Raw genomic sequence first — 16,506 nt, forward strand, 5'->3', positions numbered from 1 at the left:
TGTGACCATCAAAAACTCAAAATTATGCACCCTGGGGTTACTGCAATACAAATACATTAGTATTAATAATAATCATTCTCTCTCTGCACAATTGTTAAAGTTAAGAGCTAGCCTGATTCTGTTCTGGATGTGAGAGATTTGGATACAATATTTTACTTCTAAATTCAAATATGAACGTACGTGTTTTGGAGACTCTGGAAAGCTACCCATTTCTCTCTTAGGCCCAATCTCTCTCTTCCTCTTCCATGAGTGGAAGAAGCCTGTCTTTGTGTAATCAGCTGAGGGGAAATAGAGGGAGCATACTCTCTGTGGCACGCTCATCCCATACCCCGCAACCCTGTAGAAACACTTACTGAATTGCTTACTTGTTCTGTTGCTGGCTCATGTGAGCTGTTGCTGACAAGATATTCACAAGACTGTCTTTGGACCAGAGTCATTTGGAAATAAAATTATCAAAGTTTTAAAATCTATTTTGGTTTTCTTTATAATTTTGATTTACTGTAGCCATATATAAAGGTATCATAGGTTCCAATAAAGACCAAACAAGGAAGAAATAATGCTTTGTAAAAACTAGACTGGTTCCCAATAATACATACATCCTTAAATTTCATGACCATGTTAGAGGGAGAATTATATACGCTATTATCATCCACGGTTCTGCTTTATTTTTAGTTATCTTTGTCTTTTCTGCTGATTTAATGGTTATCTGAGCTGATATTATCACTGCCATTCAGAGCAAGGGATACAAGTTTAAATCTATAGAGGCCATTATGGAAGGTGAGGCCTTAGGCTTGTGTGACCTATTAGTTGCTCTGGGCCCTGCTCTTCCAGGGGTGCTGAATGATACATACAAACCCATCAAACTTCAGTTCCAGTTTTACTGTCTTGCCCCATTCTCTGCTTATAAAGTTGAACTCTGGCACCACATCACAGTTCATCTAAGAGCATCACCACCCACACATCATAATGCCTCAAGTTTATTACAGCCTGAGGCAGGCTGTAGCCAGGGGAGATCAACTGAGTGATATGGATGCAGATTTGTGGGGAGGCCCAGTCAAAGGTAGGGAAGGATAATACAGAACTCCCAGCCCTCATTACAGTAACAGTGCATTTATCTAAACTACTTTGGCAGATAACATGCTTATATCACTGTTAAAATAATGTTAATAGTGTCGATACTATACAGAGATCTGGAGCACACACAGGAAAATATGGATAAGCCAACACAACACAAAGCATTTTCAATATCTAGTGGGAAAAGATGAGTACAAAGCATGCACCACCATGGTTAAGATTTTCTTTTGGAAACAAATCACTTATCAGTGGTTTACATTAAGTAGAAAGCATTTATTTTAGCATGATTATTGACCCTATTGTGTACAATTGAGAGATGTTCCTCATCCTACAATGAAATGTCAACTTGATAAGATAATTGCTTCCCATTAAATATAAATGATTGTATCCTAGGAAAATTTACTTTGCATTCCTATTCAGATAACTTTCTCCATTATAAAGCTTGTTCTTATTTCAGATATTAAAATAAAGACAATCTTTTCTAACCTTCCACACTACTACTATGTGAAAATAACAAACACCTCAACTGACAGTTTTAGGCGCCAAAAGGATTTATAGGAACATGAAATCCCACTCTATCAGAAGAGTGCACGTTAAAAACAAAACAAACCCTCCCACTTCTTTAGTTTAAAAGTATATACACAGCATTTGGGAACAAGGAGTTTTTCCAATCAAGCATAAAACAGAACACGTTTTCCTTTAAAATAAAAAAGATAATTTCTCAATTTTGCAAACTACTGGATAAAAGTCTTTATGAAGAAACAAAGTCACTACCATGGAGGAATACATTTCCAAAGGAGAGAAAACCCATGCTCAGATATTATCTGGGGAAAATGCATTGAAATTCCTTTGTGATGAATAGAGTTTTCTCTCCTCAGGGTGACCTCTACCTTCAGAATATGATGGTTTTATTATGATTAATAAATTTCATTTCCACAGAGGAAAAGGAACAGTGTCAGCTTAAACTTCAAGCAAGTAGTCTTCTTTTTAAATGCTAATTTGTAAACACGCCCTTGCATGACACGAAAATTTAGAAGCTCACAAGGTTAGCAGAATAGATTCAGATTCCATTCTGAAAATGGGACCAAGGATTTAAGGCATATTGTCAAATTGGAAACCAGTAAGCAGGGCAGTCACCAAGTGATCCAGTCTTTTATTCATTCAGTCAGCCACAATTTTGTCAGCATGCTTATTTTTCATTAAAATTAGTATTATTTTAATGCTCTTTTATAATTTACACTGGAAACAATCACTGTAGGTAAATGGTACACTAGGGCATACATTTAATTTTTTTTTAAAAAGGAAAACCTATTTCGAATAGTTTAATAGTCAAAATGATTTCACAAAGAACAGTATATATTACAAATTGTTAAATCACTGTGTCAATACCAACTATAGGTACCCGTCATAAAGAATTAGAAATTGTTGTCTCAAGGGCTATGTTTACGATGGACATTTTATTATAATTTCCCATTGGTGCACAAGTAGTGGGAACACCAATGTAAGGGATGTGCCAACATTTTTCACATGTAGATAACATGGTGGTTAAAAAACATAGCTGACAAAGTGCTGACGGCACACAACATTGCAACTACTGCTGGCTCTGCATAACAATGGTAGAATTATAGGAAATTTTAAAATAAAGCTCACCACCCTAGTTTAGAACATCGCTGTAAATATTCACATGGGGCTGGATCCTGAAATCCTTACATATCACTCACTCCTTACAGCAAAACACTCATTTAATTCAATGGGAATTTGTCAGAGTACAGCCGGAGTAATAATGGAGTAAAAACTGACTTCAGGATCGATTACCTTGTGTGGTAAGAACTCACCATGTTTTAAAATTGCTCAAATACTGTTGAAAAAGTGGATCTGTTGTTAACTGCTGGAGAGAGAGTTTGGTTTTTTTAAAATTTAAAATGACTAAATGATACTTGCATATGAACATTGTTCACAAATATAAACAATTGGCTATGATAGCTTCAAGGTGTCGTTTTTTACATTTTGTGTAGATATGTCTGAAGTCGCTAAAAATGGAGGAATGTATCCCTTACTCCACTCCTAGTTTTTTTTATAATCTTTTTAGATTGTAAACTCTTTGATGCAGAGACCATATTTTCCCTATGCGCCTAACTCCGGGAATGGGGCTCTGATCCTAAATGGGGACTTAGTATCATTTGAAAACTGTTTAATAATATACACTATTAGGTTTAATAACAAAAGTATCAGGGGGAAATTCATAACCTATAGTACAAAGCCAATTAACACACTTTTCCTTGCTAGAACAATCTGAGCAGTGTAAAAGGAATGTATTAAATAAAACTAAATTCAGGAATCTGATTTTCTCTCATCACTGATCCAAAACAAATATTTAGGAAAAGAAGTATTGATCATGAAAATATTTCTACTGGTCTGTCCCAAAGACTTCTTTCCTTGGCAGGTCATTGTTGGGGTGACGTAAATTGCTCTGCATTGAGCAAATTGAATCCAAATTTTCACTGGCTCTAGTAATAATCTGCCACGCTGTGAGCCATTAAAGATCCATTTCAACAGTCACGAGACAATGAAATTTAAAGTCATCTCCTTCTGATTACTATTTTTGTTCTCCCATTTTTTTTCAATTTGGACATTTGTTTAGTAACCCATAGATTAGAAATTACTAGAATATTTTGTAACTGTTTTGAAAATGGCTATTAACCCAAATAGTATAAAGTACAAGTTTTGAGCTTTAGCAGTTTTTAAACGTGTGTTGGCTAAAATAAAGTAAAGATTCAGATGGGAAAGACAGCAATCAGAAAGATGTAATTTTATAGTCCAATCTCTTGTAATTTGCCAGGGCTAGAAACAGATTACTTGTATCACTGGAAAGCTAATAATTCTAATGTTTCCACTATATAAAGCATTTTTATTAGCTGTAACGGTTAATGGACTATCTGACCTTACAATCATTGTTCCCTTGGTCTTGCAGCTACTAGAGCTTGGACCCAGTGTAACTTTAAATTGCTTAAATTCCGTGTGTTGATTGCTATTTGACAATAAAGCACTAACCTAATGTAATTTTAGAAATAGATAATGTTACCCTTATCAACTGAATAGACAGGGTTGCCTAGGCAGCAGAAGGTACAACAAAATAAGCAGTGACTTCTGTCTCTAGAGCTTCACCATAACCCTGGTGCTCACCAGTGGAAGGGGGAGCAGGACTACAAAAAGTGATGCCAGGGAAACATCCCAACCAATTGGTGCCATGTAAAGTAGAATCCTGATCTCTTCATTGACTATCTGATCTTGACGGTCAGCAGGGAAGCTTTTACTAGGCAGCAAGTTTAAAACAAACAAAAGTAAGTATTTTTTTCATACAATGCACAGTCAACCTGTGGAACTCCTTGCCAGAGGATGTTGCGAAAGCCAAGACTGTAACAGGGTTCAAAAAAGAACTACATAAGTTCATAGAGCATAGGTCTATCAATGGCTATTAGCCAGGATGGGCAGAAATGGTATCTGTAACCTGTTTGCCAGAAGCTGGGAATGAGCGACAGGGGATGGATCACTTGATGATTACCTGTTCTGTTCATTCCCTCTGGGGCATATGGCATTGGCCACTGTCGGAAGATAGGATACTGGGCTAGATGGACCTTTGGTCTGACCCAGTATGGTCATTCTTATGTTTTTATGGGGCAGAAGGAGTCAGAGTTGTAATAGTGATATTATTAGAGTAGAGGCAGGCAAGTTTCAGTGGCCAGAGAAAAGGAAGGCTTAGTTGCAATGGTGACCTGCCTCTCTCCCTATAAATGGTTGCAATGATCGGTCACATCAGCCAATCTACTGGTCCCTTGGATCACCATGACAGACTTTAAGAAGTCACCACGGGGCTGGTGTCAGGCCTTAATTTCCCACCCAACACCTGACATTTTTTAAGAAAACAAAGATAGAGTGATAATATAAAGCAGCTACTCATGTTTCACCTCCTTATTTCATGGTATGGTAAGGTTCACAAGTAACATACTTGCAGTAGAATATCCTGTTACATCCCATGTTAAGTCATGCTTGTTAATTATACTTTTAAATAGCAAAAAGGAAAAGAGTCCTTTTGTAGTGCGCCTCGCACACAAAGCACAGCCAGATTCTTTGTTCCCCTCTCAGCTGGTGGATCTGCACTATGCAGCAGTATGCACTCTGGTTACGTATATTTATTCACAAATTTTTAGTGCATATTCTAGAGTAGTCCCTCCACACAAGATGACACACTTAAGATTTTTTTAAATTTACTTTGTCATTTTCTTTGGTCTTGAACGTTTAAAGAATTCTACAATCTTTCACCTTTATTATATCAAAGGCCCAGATCACCCCATAAGAAAAGTGTGTAAGGGGACCCTCTGGATATGGATTTCTGCCCTGTACCACAGAGAGTAGTTTACAGGTTTGCATTGTGGAGGGGTGGAAACTTGGCAGTCTTGGGAATGTATACTAGTGCTATATAGCAGCAGTTCTCAAACTGTGGGTTGGGACCCCAAAGTGGGTTGCGACCCCATTTTAATGGGGTCGCCAGGGCTGGCTTAGACTAGTGGGTGCCTGGGGCCAAAGCCTGATCCCCATTGCCTTGGGCTTCAGCCCTGGGTGGCGGAGCTCAGGTTACAGGCCTGTCTGGTGCTGAAGCCCTTGGGCTTTGTCTCCCCCGCCCCCACCCCCAGCTCAGGGTGATGAGGTTTGGCTTTGGCCCCCTCGTCACCTCGGGAGGCCGGGCGCAGGCTTCACTTCCCCCCTCCTGCAGTCATGTAGTAATTTTTGTTGTCAGAAGGGGTTTGCGGTGCTATGAAATTTGAGAACCTCTGCTATAAAGTATTAGCCAGAAAAGCTAATACAGCTGAGGTCATCTCTAATGATATTAAAAATTTTCTGTGGAACCCTCCCTGAAGGTTCTGGGGCAGCTGTGGCTGGGACAATCCCTGGTAGCATGGCTCTAGTAAAGCTGTTCTTTCAGAGAGCTGGAGGGAAGGGGCCAGCACCCAACCCCTGGATGAGACAATAAGATGGCATTTCCAGGAGGAGATCATCATAAAAAATTTCCTCCATCTAGCACAGCAACATTCATAACTTGAAATGTTGAATAGTGATCTTCAGTATTTCTGATTTCCCAGGAACTTAAAGAGAGATAAGGAAACAAATTCAGACTTAACATAAGAAGGTGAAACACCAAGGTTCTCAATAATTAACCTGCTGACACAAGTCTGATTTTGAGCTATGGAGTTTGCATTTCAATATGGTAAAGGCTGGATAGCTAGCTGCCTTACAGGCTTTGGGGAGTGATTCTGGACGCTCTAGACATGAGTCCTAATTTAGAACGTGAGATCCTTCAGGCCTCAATCTTTTCTTTCTCCTTGGCTCTAAAATGCCCAGCACTTGTCGGTACTAATTCATTAATACATAACAGGTATATAAATTTTCTTGTATAGTGCAAGCAATATATATTTTCTAATAAAAGTTCCTTTGATTGCAGACTTAGTGGAGGATTCCACAGAAAGATTTTGTTCATCTTCCATAGGACATAAAGCCTTTGCTGGGATATTTGTGTGGGAATAGTTATGACTCTTGCCTTTACTTAGGAACAGCCCTGTGTGTGTTCTTTATTTCCTCCTCCATTGCTTTCTTGTCCGTCAGGGGGAATTTACAATGGTATTACTTTTACCCGTAATGATCTTTCTAAAATTCATCAAGTAACAGAGAACCAAGCCTTTGTGGCCTGTTTTACATGAGTTTGTCATTTCCTTAGCACCTGTGGGGGTTCTATTTTGTGTGGGTTTTTATTTACTGATGCCTTTCATCCCAATTGTCGGAAACTCATGGAGTGGAGGCATTTGTTTGTTGTTAGTAAAAAGAATTTTTGATTGACAGCACCAGTTTTTCTCTTGCCTGGTGAGGGGTGTCATCACCTATTCCCATTACTGTCCAGCACTGAAGGAACTTAAAAGTGAAAATCCCCCTCAACCCTTTCTGTAGCTTGTTATATACCTGCAGACACCTGACACTGGGATGCCACCTTGGCAGATCTGGTCAGCTAAATAGGATTGGTCAATATTTTGATTGCAGAAATACCCAGATGCTACAAGATGTGGTATTGGTGATACCATAGGTGATACTCTCCCCTCTTAGTCATAAGTGAATTAGTGCCTCAGCATGGTGCCAGCGTCTGGGTGCTGCTCAAGGATTTTATTTCAGATGTAAAATCAAGGGTGTTAACTTAATGTCTAAGTCAAATTCTAACTTGATAATTACATCCTGCCTACCTACATTCCTCCTTATAGTTTCTACCAGGATAGTTATTTTCTCGTTATGCTGATACGAATTCTCCGAATAAAAATTGTTGCGTGGAGATATTGGGGCATAGTAAATACCATGTTCCACCTGAAAAGTGACTGCCATCCATGGGAAATGAATGATTCTTACTTTAGTCTGCAAAGCATTTTTGGATTATTAATTTATTAATTATTATTATTATATTGTAAGTATTTAACAGGTTGTTTTCTAGCATACTGTACTGTGTACTTGACAACAAAACTTTTTCTGAAGTCTGCATTTTTATTTACTCTTAAACTTTGCAGGATACAATACTGCTCTTTTAAATTCAGTTTTTGAAGTGTAATGAGTGTAACAACATACAGATTTTGCCATTTGTTCTTTGTCTACTGCACATGTGTGTGTAAACCATAATGTATACACAGACCCCAGAAATGGCATCTCCAAGTCCCATATTTTCATCATATCACAGAATTGGTTTCTGGATATATTAAGCCATAGTTGCATTTCTCTAAGACCATAGTGCAAAGAATGCATTGACACACACAGACACACCTGTTGAGATCAGTAGAAACATAGATTATTCACTTTTTTGTTATCAAAAGAGCTTCAGATTGCAAATACTCCATTTACAAATCACAGAACCCCAGCTTTACTTAATCTTGTCATGTTGTCACATTTGACTAGCCATGTGAACTGACCTAGAACTGTAAGCACAAGGAAGGCAAGCTGTCAAAGAGATAATGACAAAGATGCCAACAAGGGCTGCCAGTGTTTTCACTGGGTGAGATAGAAGGATTAATCAGACTTCACTACAGAAAAACAGAGGATAATCCAAGTGTTTACTGATTTTTATCAACTGATCCCATGGTTGCACATCTTATAACAACAACTACCAGGAGCTGTAGCAAATAAAGTTCCATATAAGCCATACACAGCTATTTACAGCAGCAGTAAAAGGATGTTTAAAGTGCCAACATAAGGGATACTTGAATTTATTGAGGAAATTTAATTGTTTGCATTAGTACAGCATTTCCTACCCTTTGCAAAGCATGAACCTCAAGATTTGTCATTTTTCACAGGGAAAAGTAACACAGACATTAAAATTAAATATGGTACTAGCAGAAGACATTCAGGTACTCCAGCTATCCTTCATCGATGGTTTTACAAGGTTAGTGGGAGAGGAAAATATAATAAGAAAGGTATCTAGTTCAAAGTGCTCTGCCAAATGGCTGCATGAAATGAAGTCAACTCCTTGGGCAGCACAAAGGAATTCTCAAAAGTAAACTTATATGTCTTTACACTGTGATCTAAATAAAGCTGACGCCAGTATCTCAAACTGTATTCTTTCACTTTTGAAAATGATTTAGATTATTTGTATATGTAATTCTTGGTAATTCCTTTTAAACTTCCATATCTGGCCAGTATCTCTCCCGTTTATCTCAGAGTAAGGCAGTGAGTTGTCTGAGGGAAGAATTTGTCCAGATATGATTAGCTATGTATCATGTTGAAGGTTCAGCATACAGGCATCTCAGCCACATTTATGTACTGATGAAAATATTCACTTTGAAATAACTGTCTACCATATCTTGCTAGTGCTCCATGCATAAAACTTGCACTGGTGCCAGAAAACTGCACAGATCAATGGCAGTATTTGGGAACTTTGCAAACCTGGCAATCAAGATGATTTAAAAAACTATACATTCCACTCAAACCATTTACAACATTGTTGGGTGCCTGACTCTTCATCTATAAGCCAAGAGATAAAAATAGCATAGTTTTGCAATGTTAGAAATTAAAGCAATCGGAATTTTTGTCATCTTTCTGGGGAGACTTTGTTTCACCAAAGTACGTGGCTCATAATTTTATCTAAGGCCGTATATTTCTAAAGCTAAGACATACACTGGTATGTTACATTCATTCGTTCATTCATTCATTCATTTTTATTTCCTTGGGGAGGGGGGACAACTATGATTGAAGACGGGAAATGAATAAAGTCGTGAGTTGAAAAAAAGATGTTATATCTACTTGTACCACATTTCAGTTAGAAAGCAGGTTCATATAATAAACTTTGCCCAGGTCTCTCTCGCACCTAAACCATAAACAGAGTGCACACATGCTCCTGAGGGAAACAGTATCAACTATGCAAGCACACTGGATTTTGTTGTTCTTGTATGGCAGAGTCGCAAGAAGTTAAAAATGACAGGAAAAGAGGTCTAAATCTAGAATAGTCAGAGTATCCATTTATTACACAAGACTATAAAAAGCAAAATGTGTGTCCCAGCAAGCACCTTTCTTCAGGGAACCTGCATTTTGATATTATAAAACCTGAAGTAAAGATTTAAATTCTGCTTTGGGAAAATAATTCAAATATACTAACATTACTACAAAAATACTGTTTTGCAATCAACATGTATTTACAACTACAAATTTTGAGCCACAACACATTCAGAGCCACGTTCTACCCTCCCATGGAGTTTGATGCTGTGAGATGCCAAATGCCTCTGCATCTCAGGATGAATTCTGCCCTTGTATGCCCATTTCCAGAAATGTGCTGGAGAGGGTTCTTTGGAGATTCTTGTTAAAATGTCATAATCAGCTGAATGGAGGGTCAGGACAGCTTCCCTTCCTCTGATCTAATTTACTCTCCACATGTTGTTTAATGATTCCTGCCAAAGATGACCTAGCCCCGAAGCATATAACATTTGTTCTGAAGAGCAATTTTTTTGGCCTTTGAAAGCACTGGATTCCATCAAGTGTCAGATATTAAAAAGTCCTAGGGAAGGATCCTCCTGCCAGAGATATCTATGTTTGATATGAGCTCACTACACTCTACATTCATTCTTAGTGTCTCATTTTAACCATAACCATGGAAGACAGAAAAACCACTTGGCAAGCCAACATCTGTTGAAGGCACTATGTGTGAGAATTTTACAAAAGCTCCTATACAACACACATTCTTGGAGAGCCTTCTCCAAGCTCATTTATTATAAATACCTGATATAGTGCAATCTGGTTCATTCTACAAGTAAAATAATCACTCTTCAGAAGAAATCTTATGTACTTCAGGGTTAAGTTATCTCTGGCAGGAATGATTAAGCAGCCTTCACCATAGGCAGGGAGATCACCCAAACCCTCCCTTCAATCTGATGAAACTTTAACAGTTGTTTTCCTGATTAGTTATATTATTATTCTCACACACACACACCATTTGCAGGGGGATGAGATAAAGACATACAAACAAATTCCATATTTTGAACAGGGTTTTATATACTATCAGTACATTCAGTATAACCCAATCCTACAAAAACACGAGTAATGTCATTAAGTTCAGTTGGACTAATCATGTGTACAAAGTTACTCAGGTTGCAGTTTAACAAGAACAAACAGCACTACAGGACAGTTTAGAATACGATGGAAAGAATTTACGTGTCTTAATAAAATAATTCAAAAATTACTTCATTAATTCACTGAACACTAGATTTACTGATTTTGAAGGTCTGACCTAAATCAAGCGCAGGAGGCATAACCTTATTATTTAAAGTGCAGCTTTGCCTATTGTATTTCAATTCTGAGATTTAAAAATCAACAACACTGATGAACTTGTCATGAAAACTAGTGATTTAAATCAACAAACTTTTAGCAATTTACATTATAAAACCTGTGAATGTGGACCTGAGTGTGAATTCCTTGCACACCCAAAACTCCTTTGGACTCTAATGTAAGATTTATTTGTTCAAGGAATGTAAGATCAGGCCCCTCATTAGCTAGTTAAAGCTCATTCACTCAGATCACATAACAAAAAAAAAGCATCTACAGTCAGCTGTTTATTGATTTAGCTATCATTCTTAAAATTGTATCTAACCAAAAACTTATTTCTAAAACCATACAATGCAGGCAATCTAAGGTGAAACTAAAAGCTTTTGTAAATAGATACAAAGACCCAATTTCTGTCCTCAGTTACACCTGTGCAATACACTGAAGTCACTGGCAGAGTTTGGCCCATACCATAAGATTCCAAAGCAATGATGTAATGCATGTTTGTACAGTCCTGGACATTTACAATTCCGCCAGTCCTGCAGGAAGGAAGGAAGTCCTTTTATTACAGAAACTCATTCTTATTCCATGGAATTCATCTTGCAGGACAGGAAATTGCCTGCAGGGCCAGTGGACAGCTAAAGATCCAGGACTATAGTTAAAATTGTAAGTATATGTCTTTGAAAACAAAGTTTATTAAAAGAACTTTCTTCTGAACAAAACCTGCTAGAACTGATAGGCTCATTACAACCTGGAGCAGAGCAGGAGAGAGGAAGGCTAATGCTGTGCATTTAGATGTTGCTGAATCCTGAACTCAGGGTCTGACCAAGCAATTGAGTTTCTAATACTGTCTTTTCAAATATGATGCAATTTTCAATTTATAAAGTTAAATACACACTGCTACTAATTTAGGATTCTAAACAGTTTGTGTTAAAAGAAGAACTTTTCAGATCACCTTTAAGAAACATGTAAATTGCATACAACATTACAAACGTCAGTATATGTTGATCTTACTATATATAATTTTCATTGACACAAATTGAAGGTTCTTGACGTATTTGAATATAGATCAGAATGTTTTAAAGTGTACAGTCTTCACCTTTCACTGCTGCTACTGATGTTAATAGGGTATCCTATAAATCAGTGTTTTAATTCCAACATTTTGTTTTAGACTGCATATCCTTCAATCATTTTGCATGCAGAATTCCCATTAAATCAATAAGATTTTTGCTTAAAAATCAATGGCAGAATATGGCCCAATGTTATTACTATTTATTTTGGCTTCTGCGCAGAGCTTCACCTTAGGTAGCAAAATAATTCCATCCTTATTGTATAAAGATTCAGACTGTTTCAAACTACATTATGTAACAGAGAGGCTTTCCCTTGGTATAATCTGTATATTTATAAGATTACTTTTTGCAAATATCTTATAAAAACAATGCTTATTCCTCTGTACCCGGGTCCTTATAACACAATGTTATATTAGCAAAGAAACAGAGGGCCTTTGCTTAGGGTGATGCTCTGATGCTATACAGATCTTCTTTCTTACTATCCTATCCGCAAATACAGACTTTGATGTGCTTTGGGGTCTGTACTATCTTTGTGGGCACCATTTGCCCCCAAAGAGTCATTCAGAAAAGTGGTAAATTGATAGCACTTACAGGTGTCTATGCCTTTAATCCTATCTTTATTTCTGTTTGGGGAATTTTTGGTAACAATTTGGTCATACTGTACAGTAAATGTATGAAGCTTCAATATATATTCTTACTTTTCTGGATCACACAATATTGAAACTGGAAATAAAACATCAAAGTCAGCAAAATAACCTAATGTCTTTTATATGGCAAAGCCTAAAGGTTTCAAGCTATAACTTAGTGAAACTATTCCAAAGATTTATATTATGGACTTTACTAAGCTTTCTCTAATGATTAACTGCAGCATGTGAAAAAGGATATTGAGACCTGGATGGATGCATCAAGAAGTATCAATGATTGTTACCTGCAGAGGTGTTACAAGAAATTTCATCTGCTGCAACGAAGACGAATTGATTTCTGCAAGAGAAGATAAAATTCACAATACTGCTTGCTGACTGGGAAATGTGCTAGCTGCCAATTGACTTGATGTTTACAGATGGGGTAGGGTAAGGGTGCTTAATTTTAATGAACGTAGCAAAAAAAAGTGTTGACGTATTTCAGTACTATATAGTTTATAAGGATCATGAGGTAGACATGCTGGGATCTTTTAAATGAAATAATGGTGACATCTGAATATGGACTATGTACAAACGCTTGCACTGGAAGCTTTACGTTTAGCGTTACAAATATGTCATGCTAAAATATATTTATAAAGTTTAAAAAAATCAAACTATATTTATATTAATGTATACACTAAAGGGTATTAAATGCAAAATGTAAAAAATCCTACATTTTACAGAAAAAATGTAATTGACGTAGTAGAACTTAAAGGAGAATATTGAAAGTAAAATATTTTTGGCTTTTAAATTTCTAATATGATGCTGAAACAGAAAATGCATTTTCTGCCATTTCCAAAAGAGAATTTATGACATAGTATATTCTTATATACTGTCATTTGAGCATTGGCATATGTTTGCTGCACAATACTGAATATTGTTAATTCAAGAAATTATTGATTTGATATAAGCCTTCTCTTGCAAAATTCTTTTTTCTACCAGATAATATATTTTTAAAAATGCAAAATACACTTTAAAATGTTCAAAATACAGAAAACTTCATTCTGACACAAAACCTGCTCCCTTTACTTATGTTATTGTCACACTTGAAGGCTCACAGTCAGCAAGGTGATCTGGATTTGGGCCACTGTATATTCCATGAATGATCTAATTAAGGACTTGCAATATTATCAGTTTATGCCCTTTTAGTGATGTACATAGTGCTGTCTACCTTCATCTGGAGCTGTGCAAGCATAACCAAGAATCTGACCCCAAATTTTTGCACTTAGATCCTGATTCATTCAAACTCCATCCAGCTTCTGCACCACAAAATCCTGCGCAGTTGCACAAGCTGGAATATCTCACAGCTTTTATGCACAAATTAACAGCTGAGGCGCTAGATCCAACTGGTATTAACTCTGCAGTATGGGATTAATCCTGCAAGGTCAGCACACTTCCTGTTACGTGCTACATGCCCTCAGCTCCTATGGAAATCTGTGGATGTTGAGGGGCATAACACCACAGGAGCATGCACAGCACCTTTCAGGAGTGAACGCTAAAAGACCAAAACCTTCTCTCTATTACTGAATCCCTAATACGTTAAAAAAAATTGAAACTCTTGTTTAAAGTCCTGTGAACACTGTAATTAAAATGTTCACCTTTTGATAAGGTGCACAGAACCCTATAATTTATATAAATAGTCATACTTTTTGGTTAAAATCAAGTGAAGTATCAGTTTAATATTGGCCATGCCTTCCATTAGGGATATTATATCCTGTACTTTCAGATGGGTGGACATAATGATCAAATGGCACATTTCCACCTCTAATTTCTATTGCATGGGGTGGTAATTTTGTTATTTATTCTTTATTTACAGTAATTTAACAACCTAGTGATATTTATCTTGTGTACTGCAATAATGAGTTGACATGTAAGCCTAAAGGAGTTAGAAATATTGTGAACATATTGCTACACTGTGTTTCATATATAATGCAAGTTTTTACTATATCTACTTCCAACATGTCTTATATGGTAATATTGATCCACGCAGAAGGATTTAAATGTCTGCCTAACAAAGACCCCATCCAAGGTAAAGTAGACTTCATAGCTGTTGGTCCTAGGAACTCCTTTATCTCCTTTCCTATGCAGCTATAAAGTTGTTCCCTATTCTAAAAAATGATATTTTCTTCTAGAAAGCAGCCACATAGTGCTGGTTTAAGATTTTGTGGCTGGCTGAGAAAGTCCCTTCCTCAGGAGAGGAATCACAGACTCCATCCAGCCCAACTGCTTTTATGTCACTCTGTCTCAAGAATAAGACATCCTCAGATGACAAAGCACGGATGTATCTGTAGGAATAATTTACTGCTTTAACTGCTTTCTGGAACAACCTAAAAACAATCATTCCTGTTTCTCCCTTTATTTAACCAATTACTACAAATGATGTGTTGCTTAAAGTGTCTACAGATTGTACTAATACTTCCCAATTTTTCCCAGCTTTCAGCAAGTACATTTTTTAAAAAGTCTTCAAAGTCCCTGAATGGAACTGTGGCTACAAAGAGTTTAAAAGAAAAAGAAAAAAAAGAGAGAGAGAACCTTTAAATATCTGCCATGTACAGCCCCTGTTACATGCCCACAGTGTTCACTGGAAGGCACAATTTCTCCTTGCACTTTGCTTTTTTATATTTTATTTTAGAAATCCATAAATCATTTTTCAAACTAAGGTATTGGTCAATGTAAAACCAGTTGATGTGAGAATTAAAGTACTCACATTATTTTCTTTATGGGGAAGTAAATGTAGCCACTAGAGCACTCAACAGCCAAATTCAATTTATTATGAATAATTAGATGTTGTTGCTAATGATTCCAGTCATTTGCCTAGTAATTTGATGATCTTAATGTCTTTTGTAGTCACTGTCTATACTTTCCTAATGGCTTTACTACTTTATATTTCACAAGATACATATACCTAAAAAAAGAGTTGATAATCAGACTTGGCCCTTTTGACATGGCAAGATGTGTCACGTGCCTTCTGCAGGAAGTCTGCTTATTCACTATGGGCAAAATTCTGTTCACCTGACTTATGGGAGCAATCCTACAGATTTCAACTTGACTTCTTACCTGAATAAGGCAAGTAAGAATCAGGCAACAAAGTGCACATACACAATATCTATTTAGAGTAATCCATAATAATTGAAATTAGAGATAGAAAAGGCCTATTAATCTAATCCATTCTTCTGCAAATGCAGGATTCCTCCCTTCAGTATAATATCCAACTTTAATTATGATTTGGGCTTCCACAACTTCACTTACAAGACTAATCTCAGTCTAGTAGTATAGATTTTTAAGTAGTATAGGTTTTATAATAAAACATCAGTTTTAACAGCTAAATAAACAAAGTGAACTGGGTTTAAAGAACTCATAACATGAATATGGTAAGAAATTATAGGACTCTATGATGGATTTTAGTTTTTAAATGTTCACCATGTGACTTTGCACTGCAGTGCACTACATTTTAATTAGAATTGCTCCATACTTCAAAAGCTTTAATTACATAAAATATATTCAATTTGAAAATGACCTTAATATATTGTTAGACAATCCAAGGAATACTAGAGTATGCTCCAAAATTAAAACTTGATTATACAAGAAGTTCTGCTCCATTATTAAGGCCAAATTCTGCCACTGGATGCAAAATTTTCTCCTTAATGTTTGTCTACTATCAATTAAAAATAGGCTTCCATCTGTATCTCTAAATGTTTTGTATTTCAAGACAAACAGAAAATGTATACTGAAGTCCTAAAATATCTTATTTTATTTAAACAACATTTAAGAGCCCTAGAAAGGGCTACAGGAGATCAACTAAGACAGAAAGAAAAACTGAAAGAATAACATAAGTAATAAAGATATTTTAA

At 36.5% G+C, this 16,506-nt stretch overlaps 1 protein-coding gene across 40 annotated transcripts in view; it reads right to left on the minus strand.

Annotated features, from left to right (window-relative positions):
- Nucleotides 1-16,506, minus strand: part of RBFOX1 (RNA binding fox-1 homolog 1) — a 2,406,891-nt gene that overhangs the window by 4,479 nt on the left and 2,385,906 nt on the right. For 9 of the 40 annotated variants that reach the window (XM_074965534.1, XM_074965499.1, XM_074965500.1 and 6 more), the window contains one exon: nucleotides 12,904-12,956. The exons of the other annotated variants lie outside the window; for them this stretch is intronic. In XM_074965534.1, coding sequence (XP_074821635.1) covers nucleotides 12,904-12,956 — 53 coding nt within the window. The remainder of the gene's footprint in view (nucleotides 1-12,903; nucleotides 12,957-16,506) is intronic. 40 annotated transcript variants of the gene reach the window in all.

Source organism: Natator depressus, chromosome 10 (assembly GCF_965152275.1).
Source record: "Natator depressus isolate rNatDep1 chromosome 10, rNatDep2.hap1, whole genome shotgun sequence".
Taxonomy (NCBI): Eukaryota; Metazoa; Chordata; order Testudines; family Cheloniidae; genus Natator; species Natator depressus.